We start from the raw sequence: 18,498 nt of genomic DNA, 5'->3' as shown, positions 1-18,498 counted from the left end.
TGAAACAAACTTCACAAAACAATCAGGCATCCCTTTATCATGTGTGATGAGATTAGAGATGTTGAATGCAAATAAGCCTGGAAAATAAAATTTTAGCATCATCTCATCCAGATGCCTCCTTAACCTTTTTCTCAGTTAAGGTAGAAATGCCTATTATATATTCAATTCTTGGTGTATTTGGGGCATTCTGTGTCCTGCACTCTGTGACAATAAAAGTAAGGCCATACCTTTATGTTATGCTCCTATTCTCCTTCAGTTATTTTGAGGATAAATGTATTTTTGCCTGAAAATGATGAAATCCATAAACTACTTAATATGTTCTTGAACTCTATGTTCAGTTTCTCTCCTGTCTTTGGTATACTCTTTATTATGCTTGTTAGGGATCAGCAACATTTTCAGGCAGCAATAGCTACTTTGCTTTAAGTTATTTAAACAAAAAAATAATTGTGAGATGTCAGAGTTTTCAAGATTTGGCTGTCATAGGATTTTAACTTTTTAAAAAATAAAAATGATTTTTCTTTAAATTTTTATTTTGGAGGTCAGTAGACATTGCCTAGTTCTTGCATTAATGGATTCAATTCTGGTTGTTACAGTCTTTTGTTGCAATACTACATACACTGTCCTTGGAAGCAAATAACGCCAGTCTGATAAGACTTTGCCAGATCTACATGAAATTAGGTGGCTATTTTGCATCCCAGTTGGGAACTAGAGATCATTATATAGAATAGTAAGTAGAACGTGAATAGAATATAAGTTTGTAAGCATAATGAAGTCTTAAAGATGTATGTTTAATAAAAAATAATATATCTTCTTCTGTGGGATCCTGTAATTTGCCCTTTGATCCATTTTGGGTATTTTTCCTTATTCCAAGGGTCCTGGCCTCCTGTTGAAAGTGATGGAGTAATCTGGTCAGCATCTGCCATATTGAGAAACCAGCTCCTAAAACAGCTTGCCTGGGAGAAAGCTTGTGAAATAACGCAGTGACATGTTTGCAGTAGTATGCTTTCTTTTTTGTTGCTATTTAATATTGGTCTTTCCTGACTACTCATTACAAATCAGTGGGGCTTATATATTGTAGAGTTTCATGCACCATGAGATATACATGTTTACTTGATATAAATTCCATCGTATTAAAAGGGTCTTCCTTCCAAATGTCCATAGGGCTATACATTGAATGCACAGGGATTTTTCATTCACAAAGATTTGGAGTTCTTTGAGAAAAGCTGAAATCTGAAAAATAGATATATTGTATAATAGGGTGTAGGGCAGAATTGGTGTATATGTCAAGAATGAGTGGTTGCAGTCGCCTGACAAATAAGCCAATGTTTGATTTCAGTTTGTGTAAAATATATTTGATGTATAGAATTTAAACAGTTTCTGAAAAAGCACTAATATATTAATTAATTGGTTAGTCTATTTGATTGCTAACTTCTGATAATGTCTGCCTTTTTAATCTTACGATGACTTAGATTGATACCAAAAGCAGGTGGTACTTAAGTTTGTTGGGTTGGGGTCACACTGCAGGTGGGCAGCCAAGCCAGCCAGATATTAGAAATTGGCTTAACTCTTTATTTGTAGCTCTGTATGTATTTAAAAAATCGTGTATCATTCTTTTGGTCCTCTTCTTGTATGTCTACTAAATATTGGCTGTCACTGTAGTGCTAAGCATGTGCATTTGGAAGTAAGCCTTATTGGTTTCACTGAATTCAGTTCCAGGTATGTATATTTAGAGAATTGAGCCTGTTTTAAAAGGCCTGTGCATCAAAGGTGTGGGCCCACAGCATCTGACTGGCTTTGATAAGGCAGCTTTCTTCTAAATTTGTGTATTTCTCTACCTTTATGAATAGCTATTTAGAAAAATATATCATGTATGCATTTAGATGAGGAATAGCTAGTATTTAATGCAGAGCAATGCAGAACTGGCTGTACATGCAACTTTTGCTTTCTCTGTTGTAGTCTTAAAATGAGACAACAGATCATTGTGTGGTGTTAATTCATTGTAGTTTGATACGATGAGCACATATAACTTCATAGAGTATACTAAATTGGTGGTTGCCATTACCCTGCTTTAGGAAATTACTAACTTTAGTTATTAAAGAATTGATGGATTTGAAATTGCTGAACATTTTGAAATTTTAAATTAATATACACAATCTAGCTAATTCTATTCCTATTATTTTTGTGAAATAAGATTCTTTTAATGCACCCTTATACTAACTTATCTTTAACTCAACCCTCTGGAGCCTGAGACAATCTATATTTTGGTCTATAACTCCCATCAGCCCCAGCCAGTGCTTGGATAATGGAAATTGTAATCAGTTGAACATCCAGATTGGGGGAAACTTTTTTAACATTTGTGGACACTATTTGAAATATTAAGAGTAAACAAAGTTTTTTCTTAAAACTAGTAATTGGACCCTGATTCTTAAGAAATTAGGAAAGGATTTTAACTCTGGCCCTCATTTCCTTGACACTTCGTAGTTTTTAATAATAATGAGGCAATACTGATTTATTAAGGAAATAATCTATATTTTCCTAAAATTCAACACATTTTTAAACATTTTCTTCATCAATGTTACTAAATTTGCATTAGTAACAACAGAAAGAGAATTACTTGATATGGAATTAGTATGAGGCCTGACAGGTATAGTACTAATGATTTGTTCCGATTGTTGGCCTTCTGATAAGTTTTACAAACTCCATCAACTCTTGGACCAGAGAAAATCCAGATTTTATGCAAATAATGAAGGACTTAATTCTCTTTTGCATATCGTATCCACAGAGAAAAATATGAGAATGTTCATAGACAGTTTAGGATGGAAACTTGGATGAGCAATAGGGTTAGGTTCATTTGTTTTTAGCAGCTTCTTGAGTTGACCATTGTTGGAATCAACCTTCAAGTAGAAAGGGCAAGAAGATGCTGAAAATACTGTAAAATGAAATTTCTGAGTCAATAAATGCTTTCCTTGCTATTACTGCATTAACATGTGAACCATTCCATGTTAAAATATTAAAATCTTTGAGATGACTAACTATTGTATTGAAATATTAAAGACATTGGCTTATCATTTAAGGCACTTCGATAATGGAGGCATTTTTCCTTGAATTCTGTTTTTTTTTTCCATTGGTAGTTTGTTCTTTGCTACCGTGGTTTCTTGCTTTTACAGTTCTTTTTGTATACAAATTGAGAACAGGGAAGTAGTGGAATGGCTCTCTTAAGCAGGCTTTTTTTTTTTTACTCTCCATTAATTAAAGCTCTATATGATTTTCCCTTTCTCTAGACCAGCATGTTTTGGAAATTTGATCTTCATTCGTCATCCCACATAGACACACTTCTAGAGAGAGAAGATGTAACACTGAAGGAACTGATGGATGAAGAAGATGTCTTACAAGAGTGTAAAGCTCAAAATCGCAAACTTATAGAATTTCTTTTGAAATCGGAATGTCTGGAAAATCTAGTATCGTTCATTATAGAAGAGCCACCTCAAGACATGGATGAAAAGATCAGATACAAGTAGGAAACATGTTTAATCTGAAAGTTGGACATTGAAAGAATAGCAAGCTGGCAATAGAGATCTACACACCACTAATTTCAATGAAGTGTGGGTTGTATGCTAAGATGCATACTCTCAAAAAATCTCCTTCCCTTTCACAACCTTCTAAGACCATCTCAAATAAATATAATTGTAACAACAAAAATTATTAGTAATAGTAGTAATAAAATCTTATTAATACTTGAAGTGATTTACAGTCAACGTTTATGATATAAAATGCAAACAATAAATTAAAGCAATACAAAATTAACATACTCAGTTAAAAAGCAAGGGGTTGAAGGAAAACAAAAATGTAACAAAGGCCATTCACACGGCAGTTCATGCAGGGACTTGGTGGAGAGAGCTTCCACAGGCATCCCAAAAAATCTAATTCTAGAAACCTTATGAATGTGATGGAGGAGAATATTTCAAAGTGTAGGCTTTACAGGTCTTGGCAGATGCAAGAGAACCTGTCCAAACAGTGCAGTGGCTGACCGTCAGGAATCATGGTCCCAAGTTAGAGCCATATGTATCAAAAGCAAAACTTAGAACTGCTCAATAGGTGATTGGCAACTGGTGCATTTGCTTCAACAGAGGAGTAACTTGTAGGGTCCAGTGCCCCACTCAGTAACCTAGCTGCTGTATTCCACACCACCTGCAAATTCCAGATCTCTGTATAGGCAACCTTATATAGAGCACATTATACTAGTAGTCTAAATGTGAGGTTATCTGTATGTGAACCACTGTAGCTCGTACAATCAGATCTTCAGAAACTTTTTGCTGCTGCAGAAAAACATGGGGAAAATGAGATGGGATTGATTTTGCATTCCAACAACCTCTTCTTCCAGAAGTGCATAACTATCCCTATTTCCTGATTTTTCATAAGTGAATGGTATATATTTTCTTTTCAACTATAGTTGTGGCTGGGTTGTATTGTCACCCGCCAATGACCATTTGGATCCTAATCTATTCCAAAGGTTTTTGTGAGCTCCTTGGGCTGTGGAATAATTGTCAGAATAGATTTTTCTCTCATGTGCTTTGAGAGTTGATTGTCAAATTGCTGTCCCTGATTGTTCATGGGAGTGCTTCTTGCTGCATCTCCCAACAGCTGTGAAAGGGCTTCTCGCTGGGCTCCTGTAAGCCCGGCGGCCTGCTATGATTCCTGTTGCTGGTTTTGCCCACTGGAGGTGTATCTCTAGTGGCACTGTCTGGTGTCTGTCCCCATTCTTCTGCCATGATGCATGAAGGCCACATAGGTAAGCACTGATGTTAGCACTGCCCAGCTGCTACTTTAGAGACTTTCTGGATGTAGCTTCCTCCTTCCAAAGTTGATGCTGTATGTGTCCTTGGAGACTTGTATATTCTCACACTGCTCTTTTTATCCTCAACTTTTGCTTTTGGTCAGTTCCAGAAGTTGGGTTTTGTGTCAGGACTAGATCTGATGATCAGAAGAATATTTTATATTATTTTTATAAATAACATGCACTGTATATTTAAATCAATTGAAGAACCATCTAAAGTAGCTCCATTGAAATACTGTTCTCAAATGGAAGTCTGTGAAACCTGCACAGATTGTTTCTGTGTTAGTTCAGAATTTAGTAGACTGCAAAATAATAACACAACTTCTTTAATTTTCTATTTATGGGTTTGTAATTTAGTCTAGTCAAATAAAAACCTCGACTGTTTTCTTTTAGATATCCAAATATATCTTGTGAGCTGCTTACTTCAGATGTTTCACAGATCAATGATAGACTGGGTGAAGAGGAATCATTACTAACGAAACTGTACAGTTTTCTTCTAAACGAGCACCCTCTGAATCCATTATTGGCCAGTTTCTTCAGCAAGGTGCTGAGTATTCTTATTAGCAGAAAACCAGAACAGGTATGCTTTTTGAATCTTCATGTTTGAAAGTCTGTCTTGTATTATTCCCTTCTAATGCCTCATGGAATTAGATATATTTGTGTATTTATATGTTTGATATGAGGGACGCGGTGGCGCTGCGGGTTAAACCGCTGAGCTGCCGATCGGAAGGTCGGCGGTTCGAAACCGCGCAGCGGGGTGAGCTCCCGTTGCTCGTCCCAGCTCCTGCTCACCTAGCAGTTCGAAAACATGCAAATGTGAGTAGATCAATAGGTACCGCTTCGGCGGGAAGGTAACGGCGTTCCGAGTCGTCATGCTGGCCACATGACCCGGAAGTGTCCTATGGACAACGCCGGCTCCAAGGCTTAGAAACGGAGATGAGCACTGCCCCCTAGAGTCGGACACGACTGGACTTTACGTCAAGGGAAACCTTTACCTTTACCTATGTTTGATATAGTTGTGTTGCTTTAACTATTATTGAATCAATAGGGTCCATTTTTAAGTCTGAGAACTTCACTCTCTTGTGCCTGATTTTCCAGGGACAAACTCTACATGTGCACTTCTCTGCATACACTTGAATGCATCCACATATACACATAAAGATTCTGAATTAGTCATAAGAGCCTTTGCTATATTTTTCATCTTGAAAAATTTGCCAATCTCCTAAACTAGCTGTAGTAAAACTTTTTTTTTTATCAAATGTGGTTAAAAGAATAACAGGTCACTGCAACCCAGTGGTTTATTTTAAAATGTGCTCCCTGCTCAGAAAAAAAGACAAAAGAGGGAGCATTGGGGGTGGAGACCAGAGCAAACTTGTCATTTTGTGAATGTACAAGATACCTCACAACAGTATTTAGTAAAAAATACCCATTACAACGTACCCAACATTAGAAATGAACCTATCAGCCCAACCTTGCCTGGCCTTTGATAAAGATCTAGGATCTTGTTCAGCCATTTCAGTAATTTATAAATTGGTAGCAGTGAACTCTTGGGAATCTTCTTGCTGTGCTTTGTTGGCTTCATAATGTTTTGCAATGTTATGTTAATACTTGTTCATATTTTTACTTTTTCCAGATTGTGGATTTCTTAAAGAAAAAACATGATTTTGTAGACCTCATAATAAAGCACATAGGAACCTCTGCTATTATGGACTTACTACTCAGGCTACTGACATGCATAGAACCTCCACAGCCTAGGCAAGAAGTATTAAATGTAAGTAGCTTCTTCTCATATTCCATAATCCATATTTGGGTAATGCATTTATTAGGTCAGTTAAGGTTAACAAAATAGTGGGTACTGTTTCAAGTTCTTCAGACTCTTCATCAGCCATAACGGCAAACATAGTAAAAAGAAATGCAAGGGAGACAAAGGAAAAAGTCATGATGCTACATTTACTCCTAATGGAGTTTTGGAGTAAATTGCCAAAATTTAAAATTAGGCTGTAGGTGAAAGTTTCAGAATGCATGTAGTGTTCTCCCAAGGATTGCTATTTGAAGAAGGAAATAATGTCTTGATCTCCATTATTGAAGACTTTAGAAGTTGCTGTTTTGAATGTGAGAAAACAGCATATGACCAGCTTCTTTAAATTTACTTAATGCTATTGGTGCATTCCCATCTGTTCTTATTACCTTCCTCATAGGCCTTTGAATAATTTCCCTCCCTTTAGTCATTTCATGACATATTAGAAGTTTCCATCTGACTCTTTGCATCCCCATCTGGTTTTTTTCATGCCTCATACATCTCTCCAAATCCTGTGGTTTTTTATTTCTTACACACTGATATCTATTTGTGTCTTGTCTATTTCTATTTGGTATCCATCTTTGCTTTTTAAAATTCTTTATGCTGCATTAAGTAAGAACAGAATGCAGCTCACCTATATTGACAGGCTATTGATAATGCCTTGAAAAGGTAATACCAGCTTGACCACGAATCTCTAAATTTATACAGAAAATATAAAACAAGTGATGCATAGCCTTATCATCTGACCAGCTTGACCTATTGAGAAAGGTTGGTTCTTGGCCCGTTGGTTTAGTTTTGCAGGCTTGCATAAATAACTATTTGCTATCTCTTTTCAAAGGTAAATAATGGGTTTTTTTCCTGAAGTCATTATATGTAAAAGTAAATATGTAGCATGTTACACTCACTGATAGTACTTTTGGTTTCCTAGAATTTCTGGGAATGCACTTTAGTGTTAAATTGCACCAGTGGGTGGATTATGCAATAATTACATTTAGTCTTAATTGTAGAAGGTGATTTTTTTTTTTTAAAAAGGTTTACCATATGTCTCTACAGTGGTTAAATGAAGAGAAAATTATTCAGCGGCTTGTGGAAATTGTGCATCCTTCTCAAGATGAAGATGTAAGGAATTTTATATGCTAGTTTACTTGTATTTTGCTTACAGAGTTTAAATTTTCTTCATTATAATTGTATACATAATTATAAGAATACATGAAAATAGTGGGTTCTGCAATTACAGGACTGAGGAAACATCTTAATCCACTTACTTGAAGCTTAATAGTTCCTTCTAGAAAGTGGATGAATCTGTGTTAAATTGTTTCTAGTACTAACTAGCAATTAAAATTGTTTAAATTTCTTTCCCCTTTATAAATTCTATTCTTGTTCTTCAGAGACAGTCAAATGCATCCCAGTCGCTTTGTGAAATTATACGCTTGAGTAGAGACCAGATGCTACAAGTACAAAACAGTTCAGAACCAGATCCACTGCTTGCAACACTAGAAAAGTAGGTTGGTGTAAAGATATTTTTTTACTTTTAAAATCTGCATGTAAACTATGGATTTTGAAAGTTTAAATGTACTCCTTGTGTCAGGAAGAATATGATATTAATACAGTAAGCTGCTCAGAGTCTCCATATAAGTTGTAGCAAGCAAGCAAGCAATAAATAAATAAATAAATAAGAACAAAATCTTTAGAGCTCTAAATAGCAAATATGATGTTCCTGCTCCAAAACTGCCTAGAAAAGAAACTCAAGACACCAGATATGTGAAATGAGTCTCTCATATTCAGGTTTGTGGGCCTTCTCCTAAATAGTATAAGCAATTTCTGTGCCATTGTTATTTCCTTGGGTATTTTCTTGCACAGAGATGGCTGGGTGGGGTTCTTCAGCCTTAATGCCTAAATGGGTCCTTCAGCTCTGATTCTATTTCTATACCTTTCTGTAAGGGCTACATTAAGGAGAAGAAGATTGCTTTGATATCTGTTCCCCTTTTATCCTAATCTGCTTGCTCCATTTCCATGCTGTTTAGTGGGTGTCTTTTAATTGATACACCAACTTACTTTCCCACCTGCTTAAAGTTGCTTTGTTGGTGCACCATTTAGAAGCAGTACAAGGAATAGTGTTTGACGTTTCCAATTGCAAAAAATACAGATTGCTTCTTCTATTAGATCAAGGGAGGTATTACCTGCATTCATACGCTGCACTAAGCTAAATGTAGTTTGTTTGGCTTTGCATCTTGTGTGTGTTCAGCCCTTATAGTTTATAAACCATGAATAATAACTTAACTTTGAACTCAGCCAGTATGGCTTGTTCAATAAACCATGGTGTTAAAGCAACCTGTGGCTTAGCTTGATGTATGAACATTGTGATTGTTTGGAGGGAGAGCTTCTGGAATTGTGTGATGGTGAAAAGGAGGATGCTTCAACTTCTGAGCCTTTTAAACATTCATATGTAAGATTTATTTAAGTTGAAACAATAGAGTCCTGTGACTCAGGTTCTGGGAACACAGAAATCCATACATCTGACTAGATGTTGGGTGTTATTTTTTTGCCAGAAAATATTTTTTTGCAGTTTCTGATTGAATCCAATGAATTCTAATTCCTTTGGGTGAAATAATCTCCATTTCAGTTGCCCCAAATTTCCTATTGAATAGTCTTATATTTGGACTTCATATTCAGTTAGCCTAAAGAACTAAAACATTCTCTAACACACAGATTTGTGCCTCTGCTAATTTTGCCTTCTGTTTAACATGACTCTTCTCTACCTAGCAGCTTGGCTTAGTCTCTGAGCTCTCACCAGACTTCTATTCTAGCTTTAGAGAGAATTATATTCTTCCATTAGATGTAAAAACTGTTTTACTGACTGCTATTACCTTGGCACACAGTTTTGAATGGTCAGTGTTCCTCATTGATCCAAACCCGCTTTTTATGTTCCTTTAACCATAGTGTCAGGTTAACTTCCTTTGTAAACAGAAGGAAGATAGTATTAAATCCCAAGCATCTGAAATTAGGAGATTAATCCCAAGCATCTGGAAGAAGTTGTAAAGGTGTATCTCCACAGGATCTAGTCCATCACATAATATTCTTATTTATTACCTGTGGTATTGGGATCAAGGCTAAAAGAGCTTCTAAAACTTCCCTCACTGTATAGTATTAAAGACTGAGAGCAAGTCCCCTGCTGGCAACATTGTCTGAAAACAGTTATGGTTTCCCTGTCATCAGAAATAGGGCTTCTGAAGAGGCTGCAGGGTGTCCCCCTAATCTTCCTGTCATTTCTATTTGATCACCTTTCCTCAATCAGGGTGCCCCCAGATCTGTGGATTACAACTCCCAGAATTCCAACTCAGCAAGGCCATTGATGTTAGATCTAGATGTTAGTTTGCACCAGTTTCCATAGTGGGAAAAGTTGTATTACGTACTGCCAATGATCAACATTTGCATATTATCTGTTCTACAATCCTCAGTTTAATTTATTCTTCACTACACAGGTGGTATATTGCTTTCTTAGATCTCAGTGTTCTTTGTTGCTAAATGGCAACAGATAGGGAATAAAAGGCATTTCCTTATGTATAAATTATCCTTCAGCATGTTTGCAGTGATTGACCATTTCTTGCTGTCATTGCTTTGTTGCTAGTATCTGGCCAGGGAAAGGAAGTGGAAGGTGCTTCCTATTCAAGCCACAACTTTATAGTGAATGACATAATGAGTATTGGAACATTATATTTTTGTACATCACCCAGAATTACATTGTTTGAGTTGGGTGGCCATATAAATGCATGCATGCATGCATGCATGCATGCATAAATAAGCTCCACACCTCTGCCTGATGAATTAGTAAAAAGAAAATCAATTAAAAAAGGAAATTCTTGATTGACATTTGCTTTATATAACTGTTCTAATATATTTCTTGCTGACTAACAATGGTTTGAACAATCATTTCTCACACTTAAAGGAGAAGTCAGTTATCTTTCAGATTATGTAGTTTTAAATTCCATCTTCTTGTGAAAAATAAGTAGCAAAGAAAAGCAAAATGGAACATTTGGAGTTGAGGTTCACATGAGCCCATTATAAAGGAGGGCTTTTGCATAGATCCATCTTGTGGGCCAGTTGTGCCTGTTCCTGAATTGGGAGGCTCTGCTCCCAGTCACTCATGTCCTAGTCACTTCCTGTCTGAATTATTACAATGTGCTTTACATAGAGCTGCCTTTGAAAAGCAGTTGGAAGTTTAAACTGGTCCAGAATATGCCAGTGCACTGAGTTGCACCTGTGTAATGTCTCTGCTGCCTCAGCTCCACTGCTTTCCAGTATGCTTCTGGGTGCAGCTCAAGGTGCTAGTTATCACCTTTAAAGCCCTGCATGGCACAGGGCCAGGTTACTTAGGGAACCAGCGTCTCCAGTTTTACCCATCCCACTAGATGGAGCAAGGTGGACATGCTTTCCAGGTCCCCTTGGTGAAACAGTGCCATCTTGTGGAATCCAGGAGATGTACATTTTCTATTGCAGTGCCTGCCCTGGGGAACAACTTCCCACCCCCCACCCCCAAGATCCAGATGGTCTTGACCTCCTGGCCTTCTGAAAGGCTGTAAAAACCCACAGGCATTAGAGACAGATTGTTAGTGGAGCCCGACATTGGTGAATTTGTCACTGAAGAGTATGTATGAGGTGCTTTTGTTTTTGATATTTTTTATTTGTTCTTTGTGGTTTTTATTCTTTTGTATTGTGAGCCACCCAGAGTTATTTGCCTAAAATGGGTGGTCATATACATTTTCCTAAATAAATAAAAATAAATTATAATGCCAAGATATGACTTACTAATATATCTGAACTGAGCCTTTCTATTCATAACAATATACATTTTTAAACAGGTGACACACATTTTATGCATAGTAGTGATATTTGTAATACATTATAGATTGATCCACAGAACAGATAAACAGTACAAGTAGTGAATAAAAAGGTTAAGTTGTACAAGATAGTATGAATTTTCTAAGTGTTACATTTAGACGTGTAAAAGATGGATTTGATTGCCTGGACACACTAGTCTCAGGTTGTCCTGTGATCACAGATTTCTAGGTTTATATATCTAAGTGCTACAAAACTAGGAATCCAATTGTTACAAAACTTTCTCCTGCAATTGTAAGAATTAGATGTGAAGTAAAAATAATTGTCTAGATTTTGTTTATTTTAAATGAACTTTTCAAAATAAACTGCAAGGGTTTTCTGTGAAATGTATCTAGATACTAAAGAGGTATATTTCAAGCAATATCTTCTCATTATAGACAAGAAATTATAGAACAGCTGCTATCAAATATTTTTCATAAAGAGAAAAATGAATCTGCAATAGTCAGTGCAATTCAGATATTATTGACTTTACTGGAAACAAGACGGCCAACGTAAGTTAATTTTTTATCTTTCTATCTTAATAATACTCTTAATAATTTCTTTAGTAGCTATTACGTTATGGTTATATTTGTTATATTTGCTTATCTCTCCTCCCTCAAAGATACAATTATATACTCTTATGTACACAGAAAGATTCTGAATCAATATTTTTCTGATAGCTTTTATCTGGTCTATTCGATTCCAGGTATCAAGAGGGAATGAATAAGTAAAATCTGAAGTTTGCATTGATAACAATAACAGGTCTTCTGTTCATCCTGGTACTGAGCCAGCTATTTTGAAAACAGCCACAGATTTCTTGTTCATAATATAACAATGCTTTATGGTGGTGAGCCTGTCATATGCAGGAAGTTATCTTTGCCATGCCTGTTTTCAAACTAATATTTGGTGAACTTGCCATTTGGTATCTCCAATAAAGGCTTTATATAACCTAAACAAAACTTTGAGCTTCATTGTCTGAAATACATGGTTTGGTCTCTAGAAAGGACTGAATAATTGTTATGTTGTGGTGAGCAGTTGTTGTCTGTAGATGAAAAGATTATTTGAATTTGCAGTTGAAAAAGCTTATTGTTCTTGATGATGCTTACAGTAGCAGACATAATCTTTAAGTAGCCTTGTTTGCTGTAGTAATAGGCAAATGCTCTTCTTTTTGTGTCCATGTTACAGATTTGAAGGTCACATAGAGATTTGCCCTCCAGGTATGAGCCACTCAACATACTCAGTCAATAAAAGTGTATTAGAAGCCATAAAAGCACGACTTGCATCTTTCCACGAACTGCTCCTGGAACCTCCCAAAGTAAGGAAAACACCCAACTTGATGAAAATAGACTGATTCGGTTTTGTGACTTCAGGAGCAAGAATTTATGTGTCATCTTTATTTAATCTGAGAATGAATCCCTTCTGTAGGTTGACATCTTTGCTTAGCTTTCAGTAAAGCTGTATATATCAACATAATCCTGATTCAGATTATGGGTGGTATTTTAGCTCTCTTCATATAACAAAAGATCAGGTTTTCTTGGAGCTTATATCAGTGGATCTGAATATGTATTACCTGGGTAGCTAATCTATGTTTGTTTTCCTTAGATTTTGTTTTAGAGATGTGAATTCAACTAGGATGAGGAGGTGCAGAGGGAACTACTAGCCTTTGGAAAAAAAATGAATTGATATGTTTTTGTAAAGAAGCATGGCTTGTAACTATTCCTTTTCCTTGACTCCCCTGAGAGATCCTCATGTCTTCCAAGCATGGGAGAGAGCAGCTGGAAGAAACTAGTTGAGGATTGATTCCATTTCTCCTTCCTCCTTCCATTTGTGCCATCTTCCTTTCTGGTATTTGAAAGATCTGCCCAACTCAGATATTGGCACCATACCTGACCAGAAAGTTCCATAATGGGATGTTGAAATTCAAAACTAGTTTGAAAGTGAAGAATGGCTAGAGGAACAGGGTAAGGGCTGCTCCCCCTCCCAACTCATTTTTGTCAGTGTTATTTGTATTTTCATAACCTTTAAAATATTTTACTTATACTTTGCTTTGGATATACAACAGGATTGAAAAACGACTAAAATAAATAAGTAAGTATTCTTCCACTTAGTGTGGTTGTAGCTAGGATGATATGGAGGGAACAGGAAGTGCAGACTTCTTGCACTTCCCTGCACCATTGCCTCATTCAAACTGGCTGCACTTCACAGAATGGAGAATGGAGGAACTCATGTTAATTGGAATAGGGCAAAACATTACTGAACAGGTCAGAAATTAATTATTGGGGCTCTCTCTCTTCTTCAATTACCTCACTATCATAAATGTGGTCTTGGTTATGTTTAGAAGTTTTGCCTGCCATTTCTAAAGTTGAATGCTAGATTGATGAATGATGAGGAAGCCAGAAAGTGGTACCGAGTGCACATTGATCAAATTGTCATAATAAAAATCTGGATAAGGGGAAAAGCCACAAAAAAAAAGTATTAGTCTTACCAGATTTTTCTCAACTGCAGCAACTTAAATAGAAGTAATTGTATTCATGGTGTTTTTATCATTAGGTTTTACTCTTAATTCTGATGGTGTTGCTACCAAGGGACCAGTGAGGAGAGGAAAAGCAATAGCAGAGCTAGAGCCAGAATCTTTGGTTAGTTGATACAGACATAAATTGTATTGGCATGACTGACTGACTGAAGTTGTTGTGGATATAATTCAGTGATATGGGTGAAAAAAGGATGCCAGATTATTCTGTCCAGTTCTCAATAGAATATTCAGTAGACATTGCAGGCCCTGCACCAATATCCAAATATTTCCAGAACAATGTTTCAACAAAGATGGTGATATAGGAGTGGCAGCAGCTAGAAAAACTGGGGAGCAGAAAGAGAATACTCTTTATATTATCTAGCCCTACCTTCTGTGAATTGCAGCTGGCAAATCAAGCAAAGAGAGTAAGTGCTCAGTGAAGTATCCTGGCCAGCTTTGATGGGGAGAATTCTCTTTCCAACTGATTATATCTGACACAAGAATGATAATTTCTCCACCAATTTTGGATACAAAGGTAATACAGAGCTCATTGCTAGTGGTGAGTTACAAGCAGGTGGGGTTTCATTGGGGGGAAGGGGGGCAGTATCAAAGTGCAGCAACTGTTTTGAGCCTCAGTTGAGTGCACTGATTCCACAGCATTTTCAGGACTTTAAAATGGAAGAAAATAGCTCTAAAAACTGATGAACATTTAGGTAGGGGTATTATCAGACAAAATTGAGATACGGATTCTAAGGATTCTTGGGATTAAAAGTTTGTGTAAAGGGCTCTTAGATTTCTTAATATATGAATTCATAATTCCTTGTGATTTCTGGTTTATACATAACTATTATGCACCTGTGCAAATCCCATTCAGAATCTTATCAAACTTAAAAGATTTCTTGATGGGAACCTCACTCTCAGTGTATGATTAGATGCAACTCATGCTGAACCCCCTGTTCAGCTTCAACTGTAACAGCAATAGTATATTTGTCTTAAAGTGCTTCTTTTTTCTTCTTCTTTTCTTTTGTTTTACTTTACCTTTTACTTTTGTTTCCCTGTTTAAACAAGACATTATTGTTCCTGGGTTTGCAAGTATTTTAGCTTTGGCCTTACAGGTGCTATTCTGCAGGTGCTGGTGTTGTGGAAGCAAGATGTCCCCTCTTGGACAGGCAGTTTTGTCTTTTCTACCTTGGGGAAGGTTATGTTGTAGATTCCTGTAAACATTGTGAAGTGTTGCTGCAGTTATTTATCCAATTTGTAAGCCACTCTTTGGGAGCTACCTCTTTGAGCTGCCAATCTCAAGGTTCTTATAGTTTCATGTTTTTCCAAAGTTTTTGCCTTGTTTCGGAAATTGCCAGCAGATACTTCTGTGTTTTCTCATGTGCGCTTGAACTTTTTGTCTCTTGTGAGAAGTTCACAGCTCTATGCCACATTGAGAGCCAGTTTGGTATAGTGGTTAAGGCACCAGGCTAGAAACTGGGAGACCGTGAGTTCCAGTCTCACCTTAGGCACAAACCCAGCTGGGTGATCTTGGGCCAGTCACACTCTCTCAGCCCTAGGAAGCAGGCAATGGCAAACCACTTCTGAAAAACCTTGCCAAGAAAACTGCAGGGACTTGTCCAGGCAGTTCCCAGGAGTCAAAAACTGACTTTTTGCTCAGGCGCACATACACATGAAGCCACATTGCCAACAGCACTGAGGAAAACACTTGACTAAATGACTAGAGCTTTCTAAAAGACCTGTCCTGCACTGTTCTGATCTGGGGAAAAAGAAAATGAGTAAGAGCCTTGTGGCCTTCCTGATACCAACTGTGGCAGCTACAAAACATTATCTGTGCTGGATTTCTCCATTTCCATTGTTGTTGGTTTCTGTGTTGCACTCACAGATCTGGACCACACAATCTACCTTGGGCACTTTTCAGGTCATAAGGAAGGTTAGACTTCTGTCTTAAGATAACTGAAGGCCTTGGAGGATTGCAAAGTGACATTGATCTGGGAGATCAACCCTGTTCCATAAAGTTCAGGCTGAACTTTCAGAAGTCAATGATTTTGTCTCCAACACTTCCACAGTTCTGTTTTGTTGTGTGGTACTCAGGTTGGAGACCAAACACCTAATGTCCATTCTGAAAATTACTGATCTTGAGTAGATTTGTGAAGTGATGCAATTCTTGGCCTGGAAATTCAGCATCTCAGATTGTGGAGGTGGTTTACCAGCTGGTGCAATACACTACTGCTTCTTCAGTCCTAATTCCCATACTTCTAATCTTGTTGAAGACAGCATGTCTATTTCTGCATGAATTTTTTTTTATAGAGTAAAAGAGGGCTGATGGCTCTTACCATCTTCCATTATTGTAGAGAAATCTGTCAGTCCTTCAAGTTAGGCCAGCTCAGGAAACAGACTCCACAAGTTTTACTGGAACTATACTTTATTGTAGACTATAATAACAGATTCTTGAAAGTCTGAGTTTTCACCTTCCTCCTTCTAATACTCTGGTGAGTTAGAAAGAAGTCTTTCTGAGGCTTTCTCTGTTTCCTGGGCTTAACACATGTTTTTCCAATTGTTGTCTCTGTGTAGCCTCTCCAGAGTCATTTCTATGACCAGAGCATCTCAAACAGGTTCCACCATAATCAACCTTCTGCATCTAGGGATAAAGGGGGGAAGATGTTGGACGGTCTTGGTTGCAAGCTACATTCTTTGGGAGTACTCTTTCTCTCTACATTGCCAAGCATCAGATAGCTTTGGAAAAATGCTACCCTTTTCTGTGGGAGAAAGTATCCCTAATCCTATCAAGTTTGCCAATCTGGAACCAGATTGTCCAGGATCTTCAGGCAGAAGCATCATTATTTTCCTAAACAGGAGCGTGATTTGGCTTGTTATGCAGCTGATTTGGCAGTTAAGGTTATGTTGTTCACCACTGCTCTTTGCTGTTATGTGTGGCACTCTCCTCTAGCAGACTTGTCCTAGAACCCAAGGCTAGAACTGAGACTGCCCCTTTGATGAGGATAGCTTCTTCGGTACTAGGACTGAGGATACTCTGAACAGGGTCCAAAAGCAACATATGGCAGCACACAAGTGGGATCTGCAGTAGTCTTGCTTTGTTCCATCTCACACCCACTTGTTGCTTGCTTCCACTTTGACCAGAGACCCAGCTTTTAAAATTGAGTGTTCATTCCCTACTGTGGCCAGAGTATGACTATTGCCTTCCTGTCTTGCCCAACAAAGTTATAGGTGCCAGACCCAAGGCTTCAGGTTATAGTGTCTCGCAGTCACGTGATCACCATTTGCAAACTTCCTTGCTGGCTTCCCACAAGCAAAATCAATGAGGAAGCCAGCAAGGAAGGTTGCAAATTGTTCCTGTAAGTCACTGCAGTGGCCACTGGCACAGCCCCCCTTACCCAGCAGCGGCCATTGCTGGCCTCGCCGCGCTTGCATCCCACAACAGCAGCCTCATACCCACCCATTGGCCTGCTTGCCAGCTGCCCAGGACTTGCAACTTCCTGCCAGCTTCCCTATTAACTTGCTGGCAGGAAGTTGCAAGGAAGTCCTTGCTTAATGACCCCTGATCCTCACTTAATAACAACAGTGTGGACTGCCAGGATTGCCACTGCTAAGCAATGCGGTCACATGACGTCACGCTTTATGACCACATTTCTTAGCGATGGAAATTCCAGTCCCGATTACCATCATTAAGTAAGGACTATCTATAGTTTGGGAATGTTCCTGGATCTGCTGTTGCTTTTAGAATCCCAGTACCGATTGTAAGTAGAATTGTCTTTGCACAACTTAATGTACCTCAGTCTTAGGCTGTGTTTGGGAAAGTGTGGAACTTCAGCTGATGCAAAATATGTGAGCTAGATTTTGATGAGAAAGGGGTTTTTTTTTTGGAAAATGTTGTTTTACATTTGCATTAATTTTGCATGAGTGCCAGTATAATGATTAAAGATGTTAGACTATGATCAAAATAACCCAGGATCTAGTTCATCTCAGGTACAGGATCTCATTGCGTGACTTTGAGCCACTCAAATCTCACAGCCCAGTCTACCTCACAGGGTAATTGTGGAGAAATATAGGCGGGAGCCCCACATATGCTGCCTTGAACTCCTGAATGAAAGAAAGGATATAGTTAATACTTAATATTTATATAAATAATTAGTTCAAACACTGGTTAATATTTTAAACCCCACAAAACTTGAGCTAGGGATACTAAGATGGTTGCATCTTTGTGAGTCTGGTTGTAATTCAGATGTTAGGGAGAAATTCTGTTTTATGCCCCCTTGCCACAGAGTATAGAGGTGAAGTCATGAGAAAGAATTTTTTTGTTTCAATATTCGAGTATAGACTTCTGTTCCGTAGAATTAATTATTTTCATCCTTTAATAATATGAAGGTATTACATGAACATTTAATCTGTCTCATTATGCTTTGGCCTTGACGATCTGTGATATGTTTTCCTCTTGATTTTTATAAGTTAGCTATTTTA

The 18,498-nt window shown here is 37.6% G+C and overlaps 1 protein-coding gene across 7 annotated transcripts in view; it reads left to right on the top strand.

The window, feature by feature from the left end:
- The window catches only part of PPP6R3 (protein phosphatase 6 regulatory subunit 3), a 95,538-nt gene that overhangs the window by 32,910 nt on the left and 44,130 nt on the right, over window positions 1-18,498 (top strand). For 6 of the 7 annotated variants that reach the window (XM_063289258.1, XM_063289256.1, XM_063289253.1 and 3 more), the window contains 8 exons: window positions 872-997; window positions 3,282-3,514; window positions 5,228-5,414; window positions 6,468-6,605; window positions 7,686-7,751; window positions 8,021-8,133; window positions 11,906-12,019; window positions 12,693-12,822. In XM_063289258.1, the coding sequence (XP_063145328.1) occupies window positions 986-997; window positions 3,282-3,514; window positions 5,228-5,414; window positions 6,468-6,605; window positions 7,686-7,751; window positions 8,021-8,133; window positions 11,906-12,019; window positions 12,693-12,822 (993 nt within the window). In that variant the 5' untranslated portion in view covers window positions 872-985. The remainder of the gene's footprint in view (window positions 1-871; window positions 998-3,281; window positions 3,515-5,227; window positions 5,415-6,467; window positions 6,606-7,685; window positions 7,752-8,020; window positions 8,134-11,905; window positions 12,020-12,692; window positions 12,823-18,498) is intronic. The other variant, XM_063289257.1, reaches the window with a different exon arrangement.

This window comes from Candoia aspera, chromosome 1 (genome assembly GCF_035149785.1).
Source record: "Candoia aspera isolate rCanAsp1 chromosome 1, rCanAsp1.hap2, whole genome shotgun sequence".
Classification (NCBI taxonomy): Eukaryota; Metazoa; Chordata; class Lepidosauria; order Squamata; family Boidae; genus Candoia; species Candoia aspera.
The sequence above is the reverse complement of the archived record's forward strand: the minus strand, read 5'-3'. Positions and strand labels throughout refer to the sequence as shown.